Here is a 26,914-nt window from a genome sequence, read left to right as displayed (position 1 = left end):
ATTAGACACCTTGCGCGCGAGTTCATCTTGGGTACCCTCGTTCCAATACGTTATAAAAGAGTATGCATTCGTCCACCTTGAATATTATTCATGTTCTGGTTAAAAAGGCCCTAATGATTTATGCTATACAACGTTTGACATGTTTGAACGAACGGAAATATATTTTTTCCCCTCGTTCATGACGAGAAGTCCGGCTGGCTTACATCATGTGCTAACGAGACGGAGATTTTTGGACATAAATGATGAGCTTTTTTGAACAAAACTACATTCGTTATGGACCTGTGATACCTGGAAGTGACATCTGATGAAGAGAATCAAAGGTAATGGATTATTTACATAGTATTTTCGATTTTAGATCTCCCCAACATGACGTCTAGTCTGTATCGCAACGCGTATTTTTCTGGGCGCAGTGCTCAGATTATTGCAAAGTGTGATTTCCCAGTAAGGTTATTTTTAAATCTGGCAAGTTGATTGCGTTCAAGAGATGTAAATCTATAATTCTTTAAATGACAATATAATATTTTACCAATGTTTTCTAATTTTAATTATTTAATTTCTGACGCTGACTTGACTGCCGGTTATTGGAGGGAAACGATTTCCTCAACATCAATGCCATAGTAAAACGCTGTTTTTGGATATAAATATGAACTTGATAGAACTAAAAATGCATGCATTGTCTAACATAATGTCCTAGGAGTGTCATCTGATGGAGATTGTAAAAGGTTAGTGCATCATTTTAGCTGGTTTTATGGTTTTGGTGACCCTGTCTTTGACTTGACAAAACATTACACACAACTCTTGTAAATGTACTGTCCTAACATACTCTAAATTTATGCTTTCGCCGTAAAACCTTTTTGAAATCGTAAAACGTGGTTAGATTAAGGAGATGTTTATCTTTCAAATGGTGTAACATAGTTGTATTTTTGAAAAATTTGAATTTTGACATTTATTTGGATTCAAATTTGCCGCTCTTGAAATGCACCTGCTGTTGATGGAGTGCACCACGGGTGGCACGCTAGCGTCCCACCTAGCCCCAAGAGGTTTTAACAAAATTTTGGAAGTTTCTTTTAAAATTATTCATAAATATTTTAAACCTCTTACATCTAGACGTTCCGCTAGCGGAACACCGCTCCAATATCCAATGATAGGGCGTGGCGCGAAATACAAACTCCTCGAAAATCCGAAAACTTCAATTTTTCAAACATATGACTATTTTACAGCATTTTAAAGACAAGACTCTCCTTTATCTAACCACACTGTCCGATTTCAAAAAGGCTTTACAACGAAAGCAAAACATTAGATTATGTCAGGAGAGTACCCAGACAGAAATAATCAGACACCCATTTTTCAAGCTAGCATATAATGTCACAAAAAACAAAACCACAGCTAAATGCAGCACTAACCTTTGATGATCTTCATCAGATGACAACCCTAGGACATTATGTTATACAATACATGCATGTTTTGTTCAATCAAGTTCATATTTATATCAAAAACCAGCTTTTACATTAGCATGTGACGTTCAGAACTAGCATTCCCACCGAACACTTCCGGTGAATTTACTAAATTACTCACGATAAACGTTCACAAAAAACACAACAATTATTTTAAGAATTATAGATACAGAACTCCTTTATGCACTCGCTATGTCCGATTTTAAAATAGCTTTTCGGTGAAAGCACATTTTGCAATATTCTGAGTAGATAGCTCGCCATCACGGGCTAGCTATTTTGACACCCACCAAGTTTGGTACTCATCAAACTCTGATTTACTATAAGAAAAATTGGATTACCTTTGCTGTTCTTCGTCAGAATGCACTCCCAGGACTTCTACTTCAACAACAAATGTTGGTTTGGTTCCAAATAATCCATAGTTATATCCAAATAGCGGCGTTTTGTTAGTGCGTTCAAGACACTATCCGAAGGGTAACGAAGGGTGACGCGCGGACGCGTATCGTGACAAAAATTGTCAAAATATTCCATTACCGTACTTCGAAGCATGTCAAACGCTGTTTAAAATCAATTTTTATGCGATTTTTCTCGTAAAATAGCGATAATATTCCGACCGGGAGTCGTTGTTTTCGTTCAAAGACTGATAATCTAAAATGGACTCTTCACGCGCACGCGCGCACTCGTCTCATTGTTCTCAGATCGACCACTATCCAAATGCGCTACTGTTTTTCAGCCATGGGCTGCAAAGTCATCATTCAACGTTCTGGCGCCTTCTGAGAGCCTATGGGAGCCTTAGAAAATGTCACGTTACAGCAGAGATCCTTTGTTTTGGATAGAGATAACAAAGAAGGCCAAGAAATGGTCAGACAGGGTACTTCCTGTACAGAATCTTCTCAGGTTTTGTCCTGCCATTTGAGTTCTGTTATTCAAACAGTTTTAGAAACTTTGGAGTGTTTTCTATCCAAAGCTACTAATTATATGCATATTGTAGTTTCTGGGCAGGAGTAATAACCAGATTAAATCGGGTACGTTTTTATCCGGCCGTGAAAATACTGCCCCCTATCCATAACAAGTTAACAAAATTTTGGAAGTTTCTTTTAAAATTATTCATAAATATTTTAACCTGCCAACAACCATATTATGAAGAAGTTTAAATAAAAACATAAACTCAAATTGTACCTTTTGTAATGACCACCCAGAAACAGTGTTGCATTGTATTCATGTAATAAAACTGTGGCAAGACATCAGTAGATTTATAATTTAACACATTTATGAAGATTTTACACTATTATGGAGAGATGTACTGCTTGGATTCTTTACCTACGATACAAATAAGTTGAAACAATTAATTTCATTATTCTTTTGGCCATATTCACAAATGTAAATTTACAAACAAAACACCACATTTTCTTACATTACAAAAAAAAAATGCTACTTTATTTTAAGACAATTAAATACAACATAAAAGCTGTTAGAATGATAAATGTGTATATGCCCCTTTAAGGTCCTTGTGTCATGTGATAATTGTACCCCCCCCAGCCCAATTGCCCTTTGCATATTCTTTATATATGCTTGTGTTCCCCCATGTACTTTTTGTATTGATTTGTTGTTTATAATAATAATAATACAAAAAATGTAATAAATAAAAAATCTGAAAAAGATATAACGCTCAGGTCTGTCTTTTTCAGACCGGCATTTCTATAGACAACCCCCGTCTATATTTCGGGTCCTGAGTCAACGTGGGACAGTACGTTTGTGTCATGCCGAATTTGTTGTGAAGTGTTTGTGTTTTTAATGTCTGTAGTTGTATTTTGACATATTGGACAGTAACTATTAGTACTTATCATGATGCCGGGGGAGAATCATTCCAGAATCGCTTCAGAAGCAACTACCGGAGTCTGTAGAAACTGCACTGTACTTCACCAGGTGAGATGAGAAACGCTCTGGCTACTGTTTGTTGTGTACTTGTTTCAAACGTGGATAAAAGATTAGTTAGCTAATATTTCACCAAACTATACTGACGGACAATCCATCCTCTCTCATTGTAGAACCTAAAGGAATATGTGGCAGCTCTCCTGGTTTTGAAACAGAAAAGTATTGACTCCGAGTAAGTAACTAACGTTATTAGACTTGTGTGATGAGATGATACTGTACAGGTCGCTAAAACACAGCTAGCTACACACACACATACATACTGAGGATGGGGGGTATTCAATCAAACAGCTAACTAACTACATACATACTCAGGATGGGGGGTATTCAATCAAACAGCTAACTACATACATACTCAGGATGGGGGTATTCAATCAAACCGCTAACTACATACATACTCAGGATGGGGGGTATTCAATCAAACAGCTAACTACATACTCAGGATGGGGGGTATTCAATCAAACAGCTAACTACATACTCACTCAGGATGGGGGGGTATTCAATCAAACAGCTAACTACATACTCAGGATGGGGGCTAGTCAATCAAACAGCTAACTACATACTCAGGATGGGGAGGTATTCAATCAAACAGCTAACTACATACTCACTCAGGATGGGGGGGTATTCAATCAAACAGCTAACTACATACTCAGGATGGGGGGTATTCAATCAAACAGCTAACTACATACATACTCAGGATGGGGGCTATTCAATCAAACAGCTAACTACATACATACTGAGGATGGGGGTATTCAATCAAACAGCTAACTACATACTCAGGATGGGGGGTATTCAATCAAACAGCTAACTACATACATACTCAGGATGGGGGGGTATTCAATCAAACAGCTAACTACATACATACTCAGGATGGGGGGTATTCAATCAAACAGCTAACTACATACATACTCAGGATGGGGGGTATTCAATCAAACAGCTAACTACATACATACTCAGGATGGGGGGTATTCAATCAAACAGCTAACTACATACATACTCAGGATGGGGGGGTATTCAATCAAACAGCTAACTACATACTCAGGATGGGGGGGTATTCAATCAAACAGCTAACTACATACTCAGGATGGGGGGTATTCAATCAAACAGCTAACTACATACTCACTCAGGATGGGGGGTATTCAATCAAACGGCTAACTACATACTCACTCAGGATGGGGGGTAGTCAATCAAACGGCTAACTACATACATACTCAGGATGGGGGGTATTCAATCAAACAGCTAACTACATACTCAGGATGGGGGTATTCAATCAAACAGCTAACTACATACTCAGGATGGGGGGTATTCAATCAAACAGCTAACTAACTACATACTCAGGATGGGGGGTATTCAATCAAACAGCTAACTAACTACATACTCAGGATGGGGGGCTATTCAATCAAACAGCTAACTACATACATACTCAGGATGAGGGGCTATTCAATCAAACTCTGTAGTCTGGTTCCTGGAAGTCGAAAACAAACCTGCATTGTCAGAATTCTGATTCCAGTTCTCAATAAACATCAGTATGGAAACGGTACCAGACATGACGTTAAAGCTACATGCTACACATCTCACAGAGCAGTGGAAACGGTACCAGACACGACGGTAAAGCTACATGCGACACATCTCACAGAGCAGTGGAAACGGTACCAGACACGACGGTAAAGCTACATGCGACACATCTCACAGAGCAGTGGAAACGGTACCAGACACGACGGTAAAGCTACATGCTACACATCTCACAGCAGCAGTGGAAACGGTACCAGACACGACGGTAAAGCTACATGCTACACATCTCACAGAGCAGTGGAAACGGTACCAGACATGACGGTAAAGCTACATGCTACACATCTCACAGCAGCAGTGGGAACGGTACCAGACACGACGGTAAAGCTACATGCTACACATCTCACAGCAGCAGTGGAAACGGTACCAGACATGACGGTAAAGCTACATGCTACACATCTCACAGCAGCAGTGGAAACGGTACCAGACACGACGGTAAAGCTACATGCTACACATCTCACAGCAGCAGTGGAAACGGTACCAGACACGACGGTAAAGCTACATGCTACACATCTCACAGCAGCAGTGGAAACGGTACCAGACACGACGGTAAAGCTACATGCTACATGCTACACATCTCACAGAGCAGTGGAAACGGTACCAGACATGACGGTAAAGCTACATGCTACACATCTCACAGAGCAGTGGAAACGGTAAAGCTACATGCTACACATCTCACAGCAGCAGTGGAAACGGTAAAGCTACATGCTACACATCTCACAGCAGCAGTGGAAACGGTACCAGACACGACGGTAAAGCTACATGCTACACATCTCACAGCAGCAGTGGAAACGGTACCAGACACGACGGTAAAGCTACATGCTACATGCTACACATCTCACAGCAGCAGTGGAAACGGTAAAGCTACATGCTACATGCTACACATCTCCCAGCAGCAGCAGCGGTGTTGTCATTGACCCGGTGGCTGGTTTGACTGAATATGACCCCTAGATTCTTATCGAGACTCATCTGCTGTAGCTAGCTGTGGTTTGGAAACTGAAAATGACCATGTTAAACATATATCTAGCTCGGCCTGCCATGTTTAATGTAACAGGTGGAGTGAATGACTTGTATGTTTTAGAAACAGTAGACTACTAATGTAATCTGTTTTAACTGTCTTTCAGTCACCGGCTGAGTGAATATCAAGGGAAGTGTGAAGATATCCTTTCAAAAGTCCATTCACTCTCTCCCCTTATTAGGCCTCAGCCTCTTCAGTCTCTCTCCCCTTATTAGGCCTCAGCCTCTTCAGTCTCTCTCCCCTTATTAGGCCTCAGCCATTCACTCTCTCCCCTTATTAGGCCTCAGCCATTCACTCTCTCCCCTTATTAGGCCTCAGCCATTCACTCTCTCCCCTTATTAGGCCTCAGCCATTCACTCTCTCCCCTTATTAGGCCTCAGCCATTCACTCTCTCCCCTTATTAGGCCTCAGCCATTCACTCTCTCCCCTTATTAGGCCTCAGCCATTCACTCTCTCCCCTTATTAGGCCTCAGCCATTCACTCTCTCCCCTTATTAGGCCTCAGCCATTCACTCTCTCCCCTTATTAGGCCTCAGCCTCTTCAGTCTCTCTCCCCTTATTAGGCCTCAGCCATTCACTCTCTCCCCTTATTAGGCCTCAGCCATTCATGCTCTTCAGTCGTTAATTAGGCCTCAGCCATTCATGCTCTTCAGTCTCTCTCCCCTTATTAGGCCTCAGCCATTCATGCTCTTCAGTCGTTAATTAGGCCTCAGCCATTCATGCTCTTCAGTCGTTAATTAGGCCTCAGCCATTCATGCTCTTCAGTCTCTCTCCCCTTATTAGGCCTCAGCCATTCATGCTCTTCAGTCGTTAATTAGGCCTCAGCCATTCATGCTCTTCAGTCGTTAATTAGGCCTCAGCCATTCATGCTCTTCAGTCGTTAATTAGGCCTCAGCCATTCATGCTCTTCAGTCTCTCTCCAGTCATTAATTAGGTCTCAGCCATTCATGCTCTTCAGTCTCTCTCCAGTCATTAATTAGGTCTCAGCCATTCATGCTCTTCAGTCTCTCTTCAGTCGTTAATTAGGTTTCAGCGCCTCCCTTGGAATGAACAGAACTGTCCTGATTGGCTGTCTCTGGTGGTGATGACCACTCCCCCCCCTCCGACTCCACTCCCCCTCCGACTCCACTCCCCCCGACTCCACTCCCCCCCTCCGACTCCACTCCCCCCTCCGACTCCACCCCTCCGACTCCACCCCCCTCCGACTCCACTCCCCCCTCCGACTCCACTCCCCTCCGACTCCACCCCCCCACTAGTGTTACACCATCATAACAAGAGTCTGTTTGGACTTCACTGGTTCCAGTGGGATGAGGTTAAAGGTAATTATGTATTGGACTAGCCTCGTCCGTAGTGGGAGTGACCGTTAGAGTTCTATGGGAGTGACTGTGGGAGTGACTATTAGAATTCTATGGGAGTGACTATTAGAATTCTATGGGAGTGACTATTAGAATTCTATGGGAGTGACTAGTAGAATTCTATGGGAGTGACTGTTAGAATTCTGTGACCTACCTGCCACCCCCATTGGCCCAACAGCCTTATCCACAAGGCTACCTGTCCCCCCCAACAGCCTTATCCACAAGGCTACCTGTCCCCCCCAACAGCCTTATCCACAAGGCTACCTGTCCCCCCCAACAGCCTTATCCACAAGGCTACCTGTCCCCCCCAACAGCCTTATCCACAAGGCTACCTGTCCCCCCCAACAGCCTTATCCACAAGGCTACCTGTCCCCCCCCAACAGCCTTATCCGCAAGGCTACCTGCCCCCCCATCAGCCTTATCCACAAGGCTACCTGCCCCCCCAACAGCCTTATCCACAAGGCTACCTGCCCCCCCAACAGCCTTATCCACAAGGCTACCTGTCCCCCCCAACAGCCTTATCCACAAGGCTACCTGCCACCCCCATTGCACTACTGTCAGTGTTAGAAGTGGTCCTCTAGCTCAGTGGACAGAGCATAGCTCTTGCAATGCTAGGATGGTGTGTTCGATTCCCAGGAGCACCCGTACCTAAAATGTATGAATGCTTTGGATAAAAGCTTAATTCAGTATTATGAAGTGTTTTTTTTTCTTGACGGTTTGTTTACAGCTTCAGAGATCCCAGAGGTATGACTCCATCAGTTCTCTAGGTCCTCTTTACTAAATGCTCTTCTTCTATGTCTTTTTGTAAGTATTTGACATGTCTTGGAAACGCGTAAATGGTTGTCAACATAAAGTTGTTGATTTTATTTCTGTCACACGACGTCGTTTCCAGGGAGACCGGTAAGCTGCGTAAACTTCTTGATGATCTGCAGTTGAAAGTAGCTTCTCTGGAAAAGCAACATGCAGAGAACGAAGCCATGCGGGCAGAGCTGGAGGCGAAGCAGGTAAGAGATGTGAAATGATCCATTCTACTCGTCATGACACTGTTTTGTCCCGGGGAGAGCTCTGACAGAGTCGGGTCCCGGGGAGAGCTCTGACAGAGTCGGGTCCCGGGGGGAGCTCTGACAGAGTCGGGTCCCGGGGGGAGCTCTGACAGAGTCGGGTCCCGGGGGGAGCTCTGACAGAGTCGGGTCCCGGGGGGAGCTCTGACAGAGTCGGGTCCCGGGAGAGCTCTGACAGAGTCGGGTACCGGGGAGAGCTCTGACAGAGTCGGGTCCCGGGGGGAGCTCTGACAGAGTCGGGTCCCGGGGGGAGCTCTGACAGAGTCGGGTCCCGGGGGGAGCTCTGACAGAGTCGGGTCCCGGGGGGAGCTCTGACAGAGTCGGGTCCCGGGGGGAGCTCTGACAGAGTCGGGTCCCGGGGGGAGCTCTGACAGAGTCGGGTCCCGGGGGGAGCTCTGACAGAGTCGGGTCCCGGGGGAGCTCTGACAGAGTTGTGTTTCTGTCCTATAGAGCGCTGAGAAGTTGTCCCAGCAGCTTTTTGAGGAAGTGGAGAGGCTGAAGGAGCAGAACAACAACACAGAGACTCTGTAAGACTCATCAAGAACATTTACAGCATATTTCGTTTGGTTCTTGTTCCGCTGACTTTTCTCTCCTCTCTCTCCTCTCTCTCCTCTCTCTCTTCTCTCTCCTCTCTTCTCTCTCTCTCTCTGTTCTCCAGAAAGAAGAGACTTGAGGACCAGCTGAAGATGGTAACAGGTATTATCTCTGGTTATAATTCTACTTCCTGTAAAAACCCCCTCAACCACTGATATTACCCACATTGTAATAGTCTACTACTGTCTGAGGTATGTAACTCGGTCTTTCCTGTGGACCTGTTTATGACGAAGAGACGACAGAGAAGCAGTGTCTGGATAATGTCCAGTTGAGACGGGAGAAGACGGCGCTGGAGAACGACCTGCTGAAAACGCAGGTAACAGTATTAATCTAACAGGGGAAACAATAAAAATCCTCCTCGTTCTAGCAGTCATCCAATGTTTGTCTGCGTCGGTTTCAACCCGCTGAACTAAAACCATTTCAAGTATCGGGGCGTGAAAACGTTTTTTTTAGTACGGCGATGATTTGACGTGTGTTTATCTTCTCAGATGTCGTTGAAGACGTGTCAGAAGGTAGCAGAGGAAGTGCAGCGGTTAAAGGAGGACGACGCCAGGACATCCGTTCTGTAAGGTTTCAACCAGCGCTAATACCATTCATCCACTTATTGTTTTAAGTGTTGGCGTTCTCATGCTTCTACCTTTTTTCCACCAACAGGAAACACAACTTGGAAAAACAACTTGGACAGTTTCAAGGTTTTTTCTATCACTATTATTCTTCTAGTCTGCGGGAACATAATTTACGTGGCCCTAAAAAAAAAAAAATCTATAATTCCTATTGTGATCTGTCGCGCAGCCTGACCTGCCTTTTTTCTGATTGGCGATGTGCCTGGGTTGCTCTGTTTCTTTAGATTTTAAACGCAAACAAGAGCGGGACATTACCGGGCTGAAAACGGAGAAGATTCTGCTGGAGAAAAACCTTCTACACCTTCAGGTTTGTATATGTCTCCCTACTTCCACTCGCGCTACAACCAGCACTGCTGCTGCTGATGCAATGAAGGAGTCTGAACAGTTTTTTTTCCCGATAAGCTTACGGTTGTTGCGTGAGGTAGTAATAATTGGTGCGTGAGGTAGTAATAATTGGTGCGTGAGGTAGTAATAATTGGTGCGTGAGGTAGTAATAATTGGTGCGTGAGGTAGTAATAATTGGTGCGTGAGGTAGTAATAATTGGTGCGTGAGGTAGTAATAATTGGTGCGTGAGGTAGTAATAATTGGTGCGTGAGGTAGTAATAATTGGTGCGTGAGGTAGTAATAATTGGTGCGTGAGGTAGTAATAATTGGTGCGTGAGGTAGTAATAATTGGTGCGTGAGGTAGTAATAATTGGTGCGTGAGGTAGTAATAATTGGTGCGTGAGGTAGTAATAATTGGTGCGTGAGGTAGTAATAATTGGTGCGTGAGGTAGTAATAATTGGTGCGTGAGGTAGTAATAATTGGTGCGTGAGGTAGTAATAATTGGTGCGTGAGGTAGTAATAACGGTGCGTGAGGTAGTAATAACGGTGCGTGAGGTGGTAATAACGGTGCGTGAGGTGGTAATAACGGTGCGTGAGGTGGTAATAACGGTGCGTGACTTGAGTTTCACCATCAGCTGGAAGACTTTGTCCCCTTTTCTCAGCGCAGGGAGGGAGAGCGGAGGGACGGTGAGTCAGGTGAGAGGCAGCCTCATCGCTCCTCCCTCCCTCAGACGGACCATCAGATGCAGGACAGCAGTCCAGTAAATTATAAAGTGTATTATTCTGCTCACTCAGCTGTGCCTCAAGTAATACAACTAATTATCTATTACCAGTGCTACCAAATTACCGACAATTTTTTAAAATATATTTTCTAAATGGTCTGAGAAGAATAACATTGTAAGGGCAATTCAAGCATGCAGTGATAATGTATTGGGCCTACTGAGCATAGCCAATATGCAGTGATAATGTATTGGACCTACTGAGCATAGCCAATATGCAGTGATAATGTATTGGACCTACTGAGCATAGCCAATATGCAGTGATAATGTATTGGGCCTATAGCCTACTGAGCATAGCCAATATGCAGTGATAATGTATTGGACCTACTGAGCATAGCCAATATGCAGTGATAATGTATTGGGCCTATAGCCTACTGAGCATAGCCAATATGCAGTGATAATGTATTGGACCTACTGAGCATAGCCAATATGCAGTGATAATGGATTGGGCCTACTGAGCATAGCCAATATGCAGTGATAATGTATTGGGACTACTGAGCATAGCCAATATGCAGTGATAATGTATTGGACCTACTGAGCATAGCCAATATGCAGTGATAATGTATTGGACCTACTGAGCATAGCCAATATGCAGTGATAATGTATTGGACCTACTGAGCATAGCCAATATGCAGTGATAATGTATTGGGACTACTGAGCATAGACAATATGCAGTGATAATGTATTGGGACTACTGAGCATAGACAATATGCAGTGATAATGTATTGGGCCTACTGAGCATAGCCAATATGCAGTGATAATGTATTGGGCCTATTACTGAGCATAGCCAATATGCAGTGATAATGTATTGGGCCTATCCTGAGCATAGCCAATATGCAGTGATAATGTATTGGGCCTACTGAGCATAGCCAATATGCAGTGATAATGTATTGGGCCTACTGAGCATAGCCAATATGCAGTGATAATGTATTGGACCTACTGAGCATAGACAATATGCAGTGATAATGTATTGGGCCTACTGAGCATAGCCAATATGCAGTGATAATGTATTGGGCCTACTGAGCATAGCCAATATGCAGTGATAATGTATTGGGCCTACAGCCTACTGAGCATAGCCAATATGCAGTGATAATGTATTGGGCCTATACCACTGAGCATAGCCAATATGCAGTGATAATGTATTGGGCCTACTGAGCATAGCCAATATGCAGTGATAATGTATTGGGCCTACTGAGCATAGCCAATATGCAGTGATAATGTATTGGGCCTACTGAGCATAGCCAATATGCAGTGATAATGTATTGGGCCTACTGAGCATAGCCAATATGCAGTGATAATGTATTGGGCCTACTGAGCATAGCCAATATGCAGTGATAATGTATTGGGCCTACTGAGCATAGCCAATATGCAGTGATAATGTATTGGACCTACTGAGCATAGCCAATATGCAGTGATAATGTATTGGGCCTACTGAGCATAGCCAATATGCAGTGATAATGTATTGGACCTATAGCCTACTGAGCATAGCCAATATGCAGTGATAATGTATTGGGCCTACTGAGCATAGCCAATATGCAGTGATAATGTATTGGGCCTACTGAGCATAGCCAATATGCAGTGATAATGTATTGGGCCTAGCCTCTGAGCATAGCCAATATGCAGTGATAATGTATTGGGCCTACTGAGCATAGCCAATATGCAGTGATAATGTATTGGGCCTACTGAGCATAGCCAATATGCAGTGATAATGTATTGGGCCTACTGAGCATAGCCAATATGCAGTGATAATGTATTGGGCCTACTGAGCATAGCCAATATGCAGTGATAATGTATTGGGCCTACTGAGCATAGCCAATATGCAGTGATAATGTATTGGGCCTACTGAGCATAGCCAATATGCAGTGATAATGTATTGGGCCTACCTACTGAGCATAGCCAATATGCAGTGATAATGTATTGGGCCTACTGAGCATAGCCAATATGCAGTGATAATGTATTGGGCCTACTGAGCATAGCCAATATGCAGTGATAATGTATTGGGCCTACTGAGCATAGCCAATATGCAGTGATAATGTATTGGACGCCTACTGAGCATAGCCAATATGCAGTGATAATGTATTGGGCCTACTGAGCATAGCCAATATGCAGTGATAATGTATTGGGCCTACTGAGCATAGCCAATATGCAGTGATAATGTATTGGGCCTACTGAGCATAGCCAATATGCAGTGATAATGTATTGGGCCTACTGAGCATAGCCAATATGCAGTGATAATGTATTGGGCCTACTGAGCATAGCCAATATGCAGTGATAATGTATTGGACCTGCCTACTGAGCATAGCCAATATGCAGTGATAATGTATTGGGCCTACTGAGCATAGCCAATATGCAGTGATAATGTATTGGGACTACTGAGCATAGCCAATATGCAGTGATAATGTATTGGGCCTACTGAGCATAGCCAATATGCAGTGATAATGTATTGGGCCTACTGAGCATAGCCAATATGCAGTGATAATGTATTGGGCCTACTGAGCATAGCCAATATGCAGTGATAATGTATTGGGCCTACTGAGCATAGCCAATATGCAGTGATAATGTATTGGGCCTACTGAGCATAGCCAATATGCAGTGATAATGTATTGGGCCTACTGAGCATAGCCAATATGCAGTGATAATGTATTGGCTGCCTACTGAGCATAGCCAATATGCAGTGATAATGTATTGGGCCACCTACTGAGCATAGCCAATATGCAGTGATAATGTATTGGGCCTACTGAGCATAGCCAATATGCAGTGATAATGTATTGGACCTATAGCCTACTGAGCATAGCCAATATGCAGTGATAATGTATTGGGCCTACTGAGCATAGCCAATATGCAGTGATAATGTATTGGGCCTACTGAGCATAGCCAATATGCAGTGATAATGTATTGGACCTATAGCCTACTGAGCATAGCCAATATGCAGTGATAATGTATTGGGCCTACTGAGCATAGCCAATATGCAGTGATAATGTATTGGGCCTACTGAGCATAGCCAATATGCAGTGATAATGTATTGGGCCTACTGAGCATAGACAATATGCAGTGATAATGTATTGGGCCTATACTACTGAGCATAGCCAATATGCAGTGATAATGTATTGGGCCTACTGAGCATAGCCAATATGCAGTGATAATGTATTGGGCCTACTGAGCATAGCCAATATGCAGTGATAATGTATTGGGCCTACTGAGCATAGCCAATATGCAGTGATAATGTATTGGGCCTACTGAGCATAGCCAATATGCAGTGATAATGTATTGGGCCTATAGCCTACTGAGCATAGCCAATATGCAGTGATAATGTATTGGGCCTACTGAGCATAGCCAATATGCAGTGATAATGTATTGGGCCTACTGAGCATAGCCAATATGCAGTGATAATGTATTGGACCATAGCCTACTGAGCATAGCCAATATGCAGTGATAATGTATTGGGCCTACTGAGCATAGCCAATATGCAGTGATAATGTATTGGGCCTACTGAGCATAGCCAATATGCAGTGATAATGTATTGGACCTATAGCCTACTGAGCATAGCCAATATGCAGTGATAATGTATTGGGCCTACTGAGCATAGCCAATATGCAGTGATAATGTATTGGACCTACTGAGCATAGCCAATATGCAGTGATAATGTATTGGGCCTATAGCCTACTGAGCATAGCCAATATGCAGTGATAATGTATTGGAGCCTACTGAGCATAGCCAATATGCAATGATAATGTATTGGGCCTACTGAGCATAGCCAATATGCAGTGATAATGTATTGGGCCTACTGAGCATAGCCAATATGCAGTGATAATGTATTGGGCCTACTGAGCATAGCCAATATGCAGTGATAATGTATTGGGCCTACTGAGCATAGCCAATATGCAGTGATAATGGATTGGTCCTACTGAGCATAGCCAATATGCAGTGATAATGTATTGGGCCTACTGAGCATAGCCAATATGCAGTGATAATGTATTGGGCCTATAGCCAATATGCAGTGATAATGTTTGGCCTATAGCCAATATGCAGTGATAATGTATTGGGCCTACTGAGCATAGCCAATATGCAGTGATAATGTATTGGGCCTATAGCCAATATGCAGTGATAATATGGGCCATAGCCAATATGCAGTGATAATGTATTGGGCCTACTGAGCATAGCCAATATGCAGTGATAATGTATTGGGCCTACTGAGCATAGCCAATATGCAGTGATAATGTATTGGGCCTACTGAGCATAGCCAATATGCAGTGATAATGTATTGGGCCTACTGAGCATAGACAATATGCAGTGATAATGTATTGGACCTACTGAGCATAGCCAATATGCAGTGATAATGTATTGGGCCTACTGAGCATAGCCAATATGCAGTGATAATGTATTGGGCCTACTGAGCATAGCCAATATGCAGTGATAATGTATTGGGCCTATCCTACTGAGCATAGCCAATATGCAGTGATAATGTATTGGGCCTACTGAGCATAGACAATATGCAGTGATAATGTATTGGGCCTACTGAGCATAGCCAATATGCAGTGATAATGTATTGGGACTACTGAGCATAGCCAATATGCAGTGATAATGTATTGGGACTACTGAGCATAGCCAATATGCAGTGATAATGTATTGGACCTACAGCCTACTGAGCATAGCCAATATGCAGTGATAATGTATTGGGACTACTGAGCATAGACAATATGCAGTGATAATGTATTGGACCTACTGAGCATAGCCAATATGCAGTGATAATGTATTGGGCCTACTGAGCATAGCCAATATGCAGTGATAATGTATTGGGCCTAAGCCAATATGCAGTGATAATGTTTGGGCCATAGCCAATATGCAGTGATAATGTATTGGGCCTACTGAGCATAGCCAATATGCAGTGATAATGTATTGGGCCTACCTGAGCATAGACAATATGCAGTGATAATGTATTGGGCCTACTGAGCATAGCCAATATGCAGTGATAATGGATTGGGCCTACTGAGCATAGCCAATATGCAGTGATAATGTATTGGGCCTACTGAGCATAGCCAATATGCAGTGATAATGTATTGGGCCTACTGAGCATAGCCAATATGCAGTGATAATGTATTGGGCCTACTGAGCATAGCCAATATGCAGTGATAATGTATTGGGCCTACTACTGAGCATAGCCAATATGCAGTGATAATGTATTGGGACTACTGAGCATAGCCAATATGCAGTGATAATGTATTGGGCCTACTGAGCATAGCCAATATGCAGTGATAATGTATTGGGCCTACTGAGCATAGCCAATATGCAGTGATAATGTATTGGGCCTACTGAGCATAGCCAATATGCAGTGATAATGTATTGGACCTACAGCCTACTGAGCATAGCCAATATGCAGTGATAATGTATTGGGCCTACTGAGCATAGCCAATATGCAGTGATAATGTATTGGACCTACTGAGCATAGCCAATATGCAGTGATAATGTATTGGGACTACTGAGCATAGCCAATATGCAGTGATAATGTATTGGACCTATAGCCTACTGAGCATAGCCAATATGCAGTGATAATGTATTGGGCCTACTGAGCATAGCCAATATGCAGTGATAATGTATTGGGACTACTGAGCATAGCCAATATGCAGTGATAATGTATTGGGCCTACTGAGCATAGCCAATATGCAGTGATAATGTATTGGGACTACTGAGCATAGACAATATGCAGTGATAATGTATTGGGACTACTGAGCATAGACAATATGCAGTGATAATGTATTGGACCTAAGCCTACTGAGCATAGCCAATATGCAGTGATAATGTATTGGGCCTACTGAGCATAGCCAATATGCAGTGATAATGTATTGGGACTACTGAGCATAGCCAATATGCAGTGATAATGTATTGGGCCTACTGAGCATAGCCAATATGCAGTGATAATGTATTGGGCCTACTGAGCATAGCCAATATGCAGTGATAATGTATTGGACCTATAGCCTACTGAGCATAGCCAATATGCAGTGATAATGTATTGGGCCTACTGAGCATAGCCAATATGCAGTGATAATGTATTGGGCCTACTGAGCATAGCCAATATGCAGTGATAATGTATTGGGCCTACTGAGCATAGCCAATATGCAGTGATAATGTATTGGGCCTACTGAGCATAGCCAATATGCAGTGATAATGTATTGGCTAGCCTACTGAGCATAGCCAATATGCAGTGATAATGTATTGGACCTATAGCCTACTGAGCATAGCCAATATGCAGTGATAATGTATTGGGCCTACTGAGCATAGCCAATATGCAGTGATAATGTATTGGGCCTACTGAGCATAGCCAATATGCAGTGATAATGTATTGGGCCTACTGAGCATAGCCAATATGCAGTGATAATGTATTGGGCCTACTGAGCATAGCCAATATGCAGTGATAATGTATTGGGCCTACTGAGCATAGCCAATATGCAGTGATAATGTATTGGGCCTAGCCTCTGAGCATAGCCAATATGCAGTGATAATGTATTGGGCCTACTGAGCATAGCCAATATGCAGTGATAATGTATTGGGCCTACTGAGCATAGCCAATATGCAGTGATAATGTATTGGGCCTACTGAGCATAGCCAATATGCAGTGATAATGTATTGGGCCTACTGAGCATAGCCAATATGCAGTGATAATGTATTGGGCCTACTGAGCATAGCCAATATGCAGTGATAATGTATTGGGCCTACTGAGCATAGCCAATATGCAGTGATAATGTATTGGGCCTACTGAGCATAGCCAATATGCAGTGATAATGTATTGGAGCCTACTGAGCATAGCCAATATGCAGTGATAATGTATTGGGCCTACTGAGCATAGCCAATATGCAGTGATAATGTATTGGGCCTATACCTACTGAGCATAGCCAATATGCAGTGATAATGTATTGGGCCTACTGAGCATAGCCAATATGCAGTGATAATGTATTGGGCCTACTGAGCATAGCCAATATGCAGTGATAATGTATTGGGACTACTGAGCATAGCCAATATGCAGTGATAATGTATTGGGCCTACTGAGCATAGCCAATATGCAGTGATAATGTATTGGACCTACAGACTACTGAGCATAGCCAATATGCAGTGATAATGTATTGGGACTACTGAGCATAGACAATATGCAGTGATAATGTATTGGGCCTACTGAGCATAGCCAATATGCAGTGATAATGTATTGGGACTACTGAGCATAGCCAATATGCAGTGATAATGTATTGGAGCCTACTGAGCATAGCCAATATGCAGTGATAATGTATTGGGACTACTGAGCATAGCCAATATGCAGTGATAATGTATTGGGACTACTGAGCATAGCCAATATGCAGTGATAATGTATTGGGACTACTGAGCATAGCCAATATGCAGTGATAATGTATTGGGACTACTGAGCATAGCCAATATGCAGTGATAATGTATTGGGCCTACTGAGCATAGCCAATATGCAGTGATAATGTATTGGACCTAGCCTACTGAGCATAGCCAATATGCAGTGATAATGTATTGGGCCTACTGAGCATAGCCAATATGCAGTGATAATGTATTGGGCCTACTGAGCATAGCCAATATGCAGTGATAATGTATTGGGCCTACTGAGCATAGCCAATATGCAGTGATAATGTATTGGGCCTACTGAGCATAGCCAATATGCAGTGATAATGTATTGGACCTACAGCCTACTGAGCATAGCCAATATGCAGTGATAATGTATTGGGCCTATCCCTGAGCATAGCCAATATGCAGTGATAATGTATTGGACCTACTGAGCATAGCCAATATGCAGTGATAATGTATTGGGCGCCTACTGAGCATAGCCAATATGCAGTGATAATGTATTGGGCCTACTGAGCATAGCCAATATGCAGTGATAATGTATTGGCCTTAGCCTACTGAGCATAGCCAATATGCAGTGATAATGTATTGGGCCTACACTGAGCATAGCCAATATGCAGTGATAATGTATTGGGACTACTGAGCATAGCCAATATGCAGTGATAATGTATTGGTGCCTACTGAGCATAGCCAATATGCAGTGATAATGTATTGGACCGCCTACTGAGCATAGCCAATATGCAGTGATAATGTATTGGGCCTACAGCCACTGAGCATAGCCAATATGCAGTGATAATGTATTGGACCTACAGCCTACTGAGCATAGCCAATATGCAGTGATAATGTATTGGGCCTACTGAGCATAGCCAATATGCAGTGATAATGTATTGGACCTACAGCCTACTGAGCATAGCCAATATGCAGTGATAATGTATTGGGCCTACTGAGCATAGCCAATATGCAGTGATAATGTATTGGGCCTACTGAGCATAGCCAATATGCAGTGATAATGTATTGGGCCAGCCTACTGAGCATAGCCAATATGCAGTGATAATGTATTGGCGCCTACTGAGCATAGCCAATATGCAGTGATAATGTATTGGGCCTACTGAGCATAGCCAATATGCAGTGATAATGTATTGGGCCTACTGAGCATAGCCAATATGCAGTGATAATGTATTGGGCCTACACCTACTGAGCATAGCCAATATGCAGTGATAATGTATTGGGCCTACTGAGCATAGACAATATGCAGTGATAATGTATTGGGCCTACTGAGCATAGCCAATATGCAGTGATAATGTATTGGGCCTACTGAGCATAGCCAATATGCAGTGATAATGTATTGGGCCTACAGCCTACTGAGCATAGCCAATATGCAGTGATAATGTATTGGGCCTACTGAGCATAGCCAATATGCAGTGATAATGTATTGGGCCTACGCCTACTGAGCATAGCCAATATGCAGTGATAATGTATTGGGCCTACTGAGCATAGCCAATATGCAGTGATAATGTATTGGGCCTACTGAGCATAGCCAATATGCAGTGATAATGTATTGGGCCTACGAGCATAGCCAATATGCAGTGATAATTATTGGGCCTACTGAGCATAGCCAATATGCAGTGATAATGTATTGGGCCTACTGAGCATAGCCAATATGCAGTGATAATGTATTGGGCCTACTGAGCATAGCCAATATGTAATGATAATGTATTGGTCCTACTGAGCATAGCCAATATGCAGTGATAATGTATTGGGCCTACTGAGCTTAGCCAATATGCAGTGATAATGTATTGGGCCTACTGAGCATAGCCAATATGCAGTGATAATGTATTGGGCCTACAGCCAATATGCAGTGATAATGTATTGGGCCTACTGAGCATAGCCAATATGCAGTGATAATGTATTGGGCCTACTGAGCATAGCCAATATGCAGTGATAATGTATTGGGCCTACAGCCAATATGCAGTGATAATGTATTGGGCCTACTGAGCATAGCCAATATGCAGTGATAATGTATTGGGCCTACAGCCGACTGCTCAAACCTCATTGCTACACAACTGTTTTTAATTGGTTACGTTTTCTTAAGTCTTGTTGCATTTTGACTCGGTGATCTTGACTCAGAAAAGGTTGGTGACCGCTGTTGTAGAGTGTTTGAGACTGTCTGATTGGCTGTAGTATTAACTGTAAAGTGTTTTGAAACAGTCTGATTGGACCCTCTTTCTATTCCAGGAACGACTAGAGAAACTGGAGCCGGAGAAGAATAAAGGTAACTCTGCTGTTAGTAGCAGCAGTAGTAGCAGCAGTAGTAGTAGCAGCAGTAGCAGTAGTAGTAGTAGCAGTAGCAGCAGTAGTAGCAGCAGTAGTAGCAGCAGTGGTAGCAGCAGCGGTAGCAGCAGCGGTAGCAGCAGTAGCAGCAGCAGCGGTAGCAGTAGCAGTGGTAGCGGTAGCGTGGTAGCAGCAGCGGTAGCGGCAGCGGCAGCTGCTGTAGCAGCGGTAGCAGCTGGTAGCAGCAGCAGCTAGCAGTAGCAGTTGCGCTGTTGCTGGCAGCAGCGGTAGCTGCTGTTGCTGCTGGCAGCAGTAGCAGCAGCAGCTGCTGTGGTAGCAGCTGCTGCTGGCGGTGGCAGCAGCGGTTGCTGCTGTTGCGTTGCAGCAGCTGTTGCTAGCAGCAGTAGCAGCAGCTAGCAGCAGTGGCAGCAGTAGCAGTAGCAGCGGTAGCAGCAGTAGCTGTAGCAGCAGCAGCAACAGTAGCAGTAGCAGCAGTAGCAGCAGCAGTAGTAGCAGCAGTAGCAGCAGCAGTAGCAGTAACAGTAGCAGCAGCAGTAGCAGTGGCAGCAGCAGTAGCAACAGTAGCAGCAGTAGCAACAGCAGCAGTAGTAGCAACAGTAGCAGTAGTAGCAACAGTAGCAGTAGTAGCAGCAGCAGCAGCAGCAGCAGTAGCAGTAGTAGCAGCAGTAGTAGTAGCAGCGGTAGCAGCAGTAGCTGCAGTAGTAGTAGCTGCAGTAGTAGCAGTAGCAGCAGCAGTAGTAGCAGTAGCAGTAGCAGTAGCAGCAGCAGCAGCAGTAGCAGAAGCAGTAGTAGTAGTAGTAGTAGCAGTAGCAGCAACAGTAGCAGTAGTAGCAACAGTAGCAGTAGTAGCAACAGTAGCAGTAGTAGCAACAGTAGCAGCAGTAGCAGCAGCAGTAGCAGCAGTAGCAGCAGTAGCAGCAGCAGCAGCAGTAGCAGTAGTAGCAGCAGTAGTAGCAGCAGCAGCGGTAGCAGCAGCAGCAGTAGCAGCAGCGGTAGCAGCAGTGGCAGCAGTAGTAGCAGCAGTGGTAGTAGCAGCAGTAGTAGCAGTAGTTGCAGTAGTAGTAGCAGCAGTAGTAGTAGCAACAGTAGTAGCAGTAGCAGCAGCAGTAGTAGCAGCGGCGGTAGCAGCAGTAGTAGCAGTAGCAGCAGCAGTGGTAGTAGTGTGGCAGTAACAGTAGCGGTATTAATAGTAGTAGTAGTAGCAGTAGTAATAATAGTAGCAGCAGCAGTAGCAGTAGTAGCAATAGTAGCGGTATTAATAGTAGCAGTAGCAGTAGTAGTAGCAGTAGTAGCAGTAACAGTAGCGGTTGGTATTAGTAGTAGTAGTAGCAGTAGTAATAATAGTAGCAGCAGCAGCAGTAGCAGTAATAGTAGCGGTATTAATAGTAGTAGTAGTAGTAGTAGTAGTAGTAGTGGTGGTGGTATTAATAGTAGTAGTAATAATAGTAGTAGCAGTAGTAATATCACAGCGTTTGTTAATTAAGTCCAATCATGTCTTTGTTTAGTATTAAAGAGCACATCAACTCAAGCAACGGCACCTGAAGAAACAAAGGTGGATAGAGGTATGTTTTTACTGCACTATAACCCAAGTTAATACATCTAGATGTGCCGCTAGCGGAACACCTGCTCCAATATCCAATGATAGGCGTGGCGCGAATTACAAATTCCTCAAAAATACAAAAACTTCCATTTTTCAAACATATGACTATTTGCCACCATTTTAAAGACAAGACTCTCCTTTATCTAACCACACTGTCCGATTTCAAAAAGGCTTTACAGCGAAAGCAAAACATTAGATTATGTCAGCAGAGTACCCAGCCAGAAATAATCAGACACCCATTTTTCAAGCTAGCATATAATGTCACAAAAAACAAAACCACAGCTAAATGCAGCACTAACCTTTGATGATCTTCATCAGATGACAACCCTAGGACATTATGTTATACAATACATGCATGTTTTGTTCAATCAAGTTCATATTTATATCAAAAACCAGCTTTTTACATTAGCATGTGACGTTCAGAACTAGCATTCCCACCGAACACTTCCGGTGAATTTACTAAATTACTCACGATAAACGTTAACAAAAAACATAACAATTATTTTAAGAATTATAGATACAGAACTCCTTTATGCACTCGCTATGTCCGATTTTAAAATAGCTTTTCGGTGAAAGCACATTTTGCAATATTCTGAGTAGATAGCCCGGCCATCACGGCTAGCTATTTTGACCCCCCACCAAGTTTGACCCTCACCAAACTCCGATTTACTATTAGAAAAGTTTGATTACCTTTGCTGTTCTTCGTCAGAATGCACTCCCAGGACTTCTACTTCAATAACAAATGTTGGTTTGGTTCAAAATAATCCATAGGTATATCCAAATAGTGGCGTTTTGTTCGTGCGTTCAAGACACTATCCAAGGGTGATGAAGGGTTACGCGCCCGACGCGTTTCGTGACAAAAAATGTCTAAATATTCCATTACCGTACTTCGAAGCATGTCAACCGCTGTTTAAAATACATTTTTATGCTATTTTTCTCGTAAAAAAGCGATAATATTCCGACCGGGAGTCGTTGTTTACGTTCAAAGACGAAAGAATAAAAACATGGGGTCGTCTCGTGCACGCGCCTCAGTCTCATAGTACTCTGACCGACCACTATCCAAACGCGCGAATGTTTTTCAGCCAGGGCCTGCAAAGCCACGATTCAGCTTTTTGCCGCCTTCTGAGAGCCTATGGGAGCCGTAGGAAGTGTCACGTAACAGCAGAGATCCCTTGTATTGGATAGAGATGATCAAGAAGGCCAAGAAATGGTCAGACAGGGCACTTCCTGTATGGAATCTTCTCAGGTTTTGGCCTGCCATATGAGTTCTGTTATACTCACAGACACCATTCAAACAGTTTTAGAAACTTTGGAGTGTTTTCTATCCAAAGCTAATAATTATATGCATATTCTAGTTTCTGGGCAGGAGTAATAATCAGATTAAATCGGGTACGTTTTTATCCGGCCGTGAAAATACTGCCCCCTATCCATAACAGGTTAATAATACCCCACACTAGTACCTTTGTGGCGGCAGGTCGCCTAGTGTTTACATCGTTGGGCCAGTAACCCAAAGGTTGCTAAATTGAATCCCTAGGCTGACAAGGTACAAATCTGTCGTTCTGCCCCTGAACAAGGCAGTTAACCCACTGTTCCCCGGTAGGCCGTCATTGTAAATAAGAATTAGTTCTTAACTGACATTCCTGGTTAAATGTAGTGCCTACAGTCGTCATGGTGTTGATACGGTGGGGTGTAGTACCTAGTCGTCACGGTGTTGATACGGTGGGGTGTAGTGCCTACAGTCGTCACGGTGTTGATACGGTGGGGTGTAGTACCTACAGTCGTCACGGTGTTGATACGGCGGGGTGTAGTGCCTACAGTCGTCACGGTGTTGATACGGTGGGGTGTAGTACCTACAGTCGTCACGGTGTTGATACGGTGGGGTGTAGTGCCTACAGTCGTCACGGTGTTGATACGGTGGGGTGTAGTACCTACAGTCGCCACGGTGTTGATACGGTGGGGTGTAGTACCTACAGTCGTCACGGTGTTGATACGGTGGGGTGTAGTACCTAGTCGTCACGGTGTTGATACGGTGGGGTGTAGTGCCTACAGTCGTCACGGTGTTGATACGGTGGGGTGTAGTGCCTACAGTCGTCACGGTGTTGATACGGTGGGGTGTAGTACCTACAGTCGTCACGGTGTTGATACGGTGGGGTGTAGTACCTACAGTCGTCACGGTGTTGATACGGTGGGGTGTAGTACCTACAGTCGTCACGGTGTTGATACGGTGGGGTGTAGTACCTAGTCGTCACGGTGTTGATACGGTGGGGTGTAGTACCTACAGTCGTCACGGTGTTGATACGGTGGGGTGTAGTACCTAGTCGTCACGGTGTTGATACGGTGGGGTGTAGTACCTACAGTCGTCACGGTGTTGATACGGTGGGGTGTAGTACCTACAGTCGTCACGGTGTTGATACGGTGGGGTGTAGTACCTAGTCGTCACGGTGTTGATACGGCGGGGTGTAGTGCCTAGTCGTCACGGTGTTGATATGGCGGGGTGTAGTACCTAGTCGTCACGGTGTTGATACGGTGGGGTGTAGTACCTACAGTCGTCACGGTGTTGATACGGCGGGGTGTAGTGCCTACAGTCGTCACGGTGTTGATACGGTGGGGTGTAGTACCTAGTCGTCACGGTGTTGATACGGTGGGGTGTAGTGCCTAGTCGTCACGGTGTTGATACGGTGGTGTGTTTTACAGAGAAGGTCCAGAGGCTGCTGGAGGATCTGTGGGTGTGTGTAGCTCCTCCCTCATCACACCTCCCTGGTATGTATTCAGGACGCATTGTGATGATGTCATATGATTTAATGGACCTCCCCTTGTTACAACAGACCAGAACATCATTATATCTCTCTCTGTCTCTCTCTCTGTCTCTCTCTCTGTCTCTCTCTCTCTGTCTGTCTCTCTCTGTCTGTCTCTCTCTCTGTCTCGCTCTCTCTCTGTCTCGCTCTCTCTCTCTGTCTCGCTCTCTCTCTCTGTCGCGCTCTCTCTCTCTGTCGCTCTCTCTCTCTGTCGCTCTCTCTCTCTCTGTCGCTCGCTCTCTGTCTCTGTCGCGCTCTCTGTCTCTGTCGCGCTCTCTGTCTCTGTCGCTCTCTCTGTCTCTGTCGCGCTCTCTGTCTCTGTCTCGCTCTCTCTCTCTCTCTCTGTCTCTCACTCACAGCCAGGAGAAAACAGCAGTTAAAGGAGCACCTACAGGACAGCAGCATAGTTGAACCCGACGGACCTAATGGTGACCCGCCAGGCCCCGGACCCAGCAGGAACAGTGACCCGCCAGGCCCCGGACCCAGCAGGAACGGTGACCCGCCAGGCCCCGGACCCAGCAGGAACGGTGACCCGCCAGGCCACGGACCCAGCAGGAACGGTGACCCGCCAGGCCACGGACCCAGCAGGAACGGTGACCCGCCAGGCCACGGACCCAGCAGGAACGGTGACCCGCCAGGCCACGGACCCAGCAGGAACGGTGACCCGCCAGGCCACGGACCCAGCAGGAACGGTGACCCGCCAGGCCACGGACCCAGCAGGAACGTTGACCCGCCAGGCCACGGACCCAGCAGGAACGGTGACCCGCCAGGCCACGGACCCAGCAGGAACAGTGACCCGCCAGGCCACGGACCCAGCAGGAACATTGACCCGCCAGGCCACGGACCCAGCAGGAACGGTGACCCGCCAGGCCATAAACATAGTAGATCAGTTGAGGAGATCCTGGACTGGTTCAAGCCGCTGCCTCCTGTCCTCTCCCCTTAGCCTGCTCCTCAGCTCAGGAGAGGTTGGATGATGTCTTGGAGTCAGGAGAGACCAGATCTCCTCTAGAGAACAGAAACCACTCTGTCTACACTACAGGACCAGCCAATCAGACAGCAGGACAGCAACCTGGACCAGCCAATCAGATGGCTCTTGTGTTGGCAGGACAACAACCTGCAGACTCCTCAGTGGAACTACCATCAGACAGAATTCATTCTACTCTGAGAGAAAGCCCCGTCTCAGACAACACTAATTATACTCTGAGAGAAAGCCCTGATCTGTCCACGGGGACGTCAGGAGAGAAAGAGAGGAACAGTGTGTCTGTCTGTGAACAGGAAGACATGCAGGTAGAACCAGCTGCTAAAACCATCCAATCCCCATCAGGAGAGACTCAAACCTCCTCTATTGATCTACCGTCCTTTACCAAAGCCACAGAGTGTCTCCCAAGCTCAGCGGATCCTCCGGGCAACACCTCTGTCCGTACCGGCACCGTTCGGACCTCACTCACCCAGACACAAGGAGAACAAGTGCAGGACTCCTCACCAGACATGACAGCAATGGATGTTGAGACTAACCCATGTTATAAAGGATGTGTCTTGGAGGGTCAGAGCATCGACCATGGGGACTCGGACGAAGTAGAAGGAATTAAAGATCATACGGGAGAGGCCAGCGTGTCTCAAACTCCCACCACTAAACAGCTGGAACCCAGTTCTCTGGTAGAATGTTCTGCTGAGACGCTGACTGGTCCGGACCAACTGAGTGAATGGGCTCCTAAAACTCAATGTAACACAACTGATCCGAAAGCAGCTCCTCGAGCAGGTCTCCGTAAACAACACGAGTTGTTTACAGGCCAGGAATCGGATAAAGACCAAGAAGGGGGTTTCTCTTGGAAACCGGTTCGTGATGTACTGGTCTCCCCCAGTCGTCCGACAGAAGGACTGGTCTCCCCCAGTCGTCCGACAGAAGGACTGGTCTCCCCCAGTCGTCCGACAGAAGGACTGGTCTCCCCCAGTCGTCCGACAGAAGGACTGGTCTCCCCCAGTCGTCCGACAGAAGGACTGGTCTCCCCCAGTCGTCCGACAGAAGGACTGGTCTCCCCCAGTCGTCCGACAGAAGGACTGACAGATGTAGGTATGGTATCAAAAGTCATCACGGTCCATTCATCTGGGGCAGAGGAATCATCATCATCATTTAAACGGAAGTCTCTGGCACCTCTGCCAAAATCTGGTG

At 44.9% G+C, this 26,914-nt stretch overlaps 1 protein-coding gene across 1 annotated transcript; it reads left to right on the top strand.

Annotated features, from left to right (window-relative positions):
- Positions 1-3,143: 3,143 nt before the first annotated feature.
- On the top strand, positions 3,144-25,687 carry LOC123732858 (protein SPT2 homolog). Its single transcript, XM_045712185.1, has 15 exons — positions 3,144-3,377; positions 3,500-3,558; positions 6,077-6,111; positions 8,050-8,068; positions 8,217-8,328; positions 8,836-8,912; positions 9,044-9,081; positions 9,213-9,295; positions 9,468-9,544; positions 9,634-9,671; positions 9,827-9,909; positions 20,293-20,329; positions 21,855-21,911; positions 24,644-24,709; positions 25,104-25,687. The coding sequence occupies exons 1-15, from the start codon at positions 3,297-3,299 to the stop codon at positions 25,685-25,687; spliced, it is 1,446 nt and encodes a 481-aa protein (XP_045568141.1). The 5' UTR covers positions 3,144-3,296.
- Positions 25,688-26,914: the final 1,227 nt, after the last annotated feature.

Source organism: Salmo salar, unplaced genomic scaffold, assembly GCF_905237065.1.
Source record: "Salmo salar unplaced genomic scaffold, Ssal_v3.1, whole genome shotgun sequence".
In the NCBI taxonomy this organism is placed as follows: Eukaryota; Metazoa; Chordata; class Actinopteri; order Salmoniformes; family Salmonidae; genus Salmo; species Salmo salar.
The sequence above is the reverse complement of the archived record's forward strand: the minus strand, read 5'-3'. Positions and strand labels throughout refer to the sequence as shown.

Excerpts from the sequence above, each read along its gene's own strand:
- LOC123732858 (XM_045712185.1), top strand. The coding sequence starts at position 3,297 with ATGATGCCGGGGGAGAATCATTCCAGAATCGCTTCAGAAGCAACTACC. Across the intron at positions 9,082-9,212 it reads CCAGCTGAAGATGGTAACAG|AGACGACAGAGAAGCAGTGT; the intron begins GTATTATCTCTG and ends TTTATGACGAAG. Across the intron at positions 24,710-25,103 it reads TCCCTCATCACACCTCCCTG|CCAGGAGAAAACAGCAGTTA; the intron begins GTATGTATTCAG and ends TCTCACTCACAG.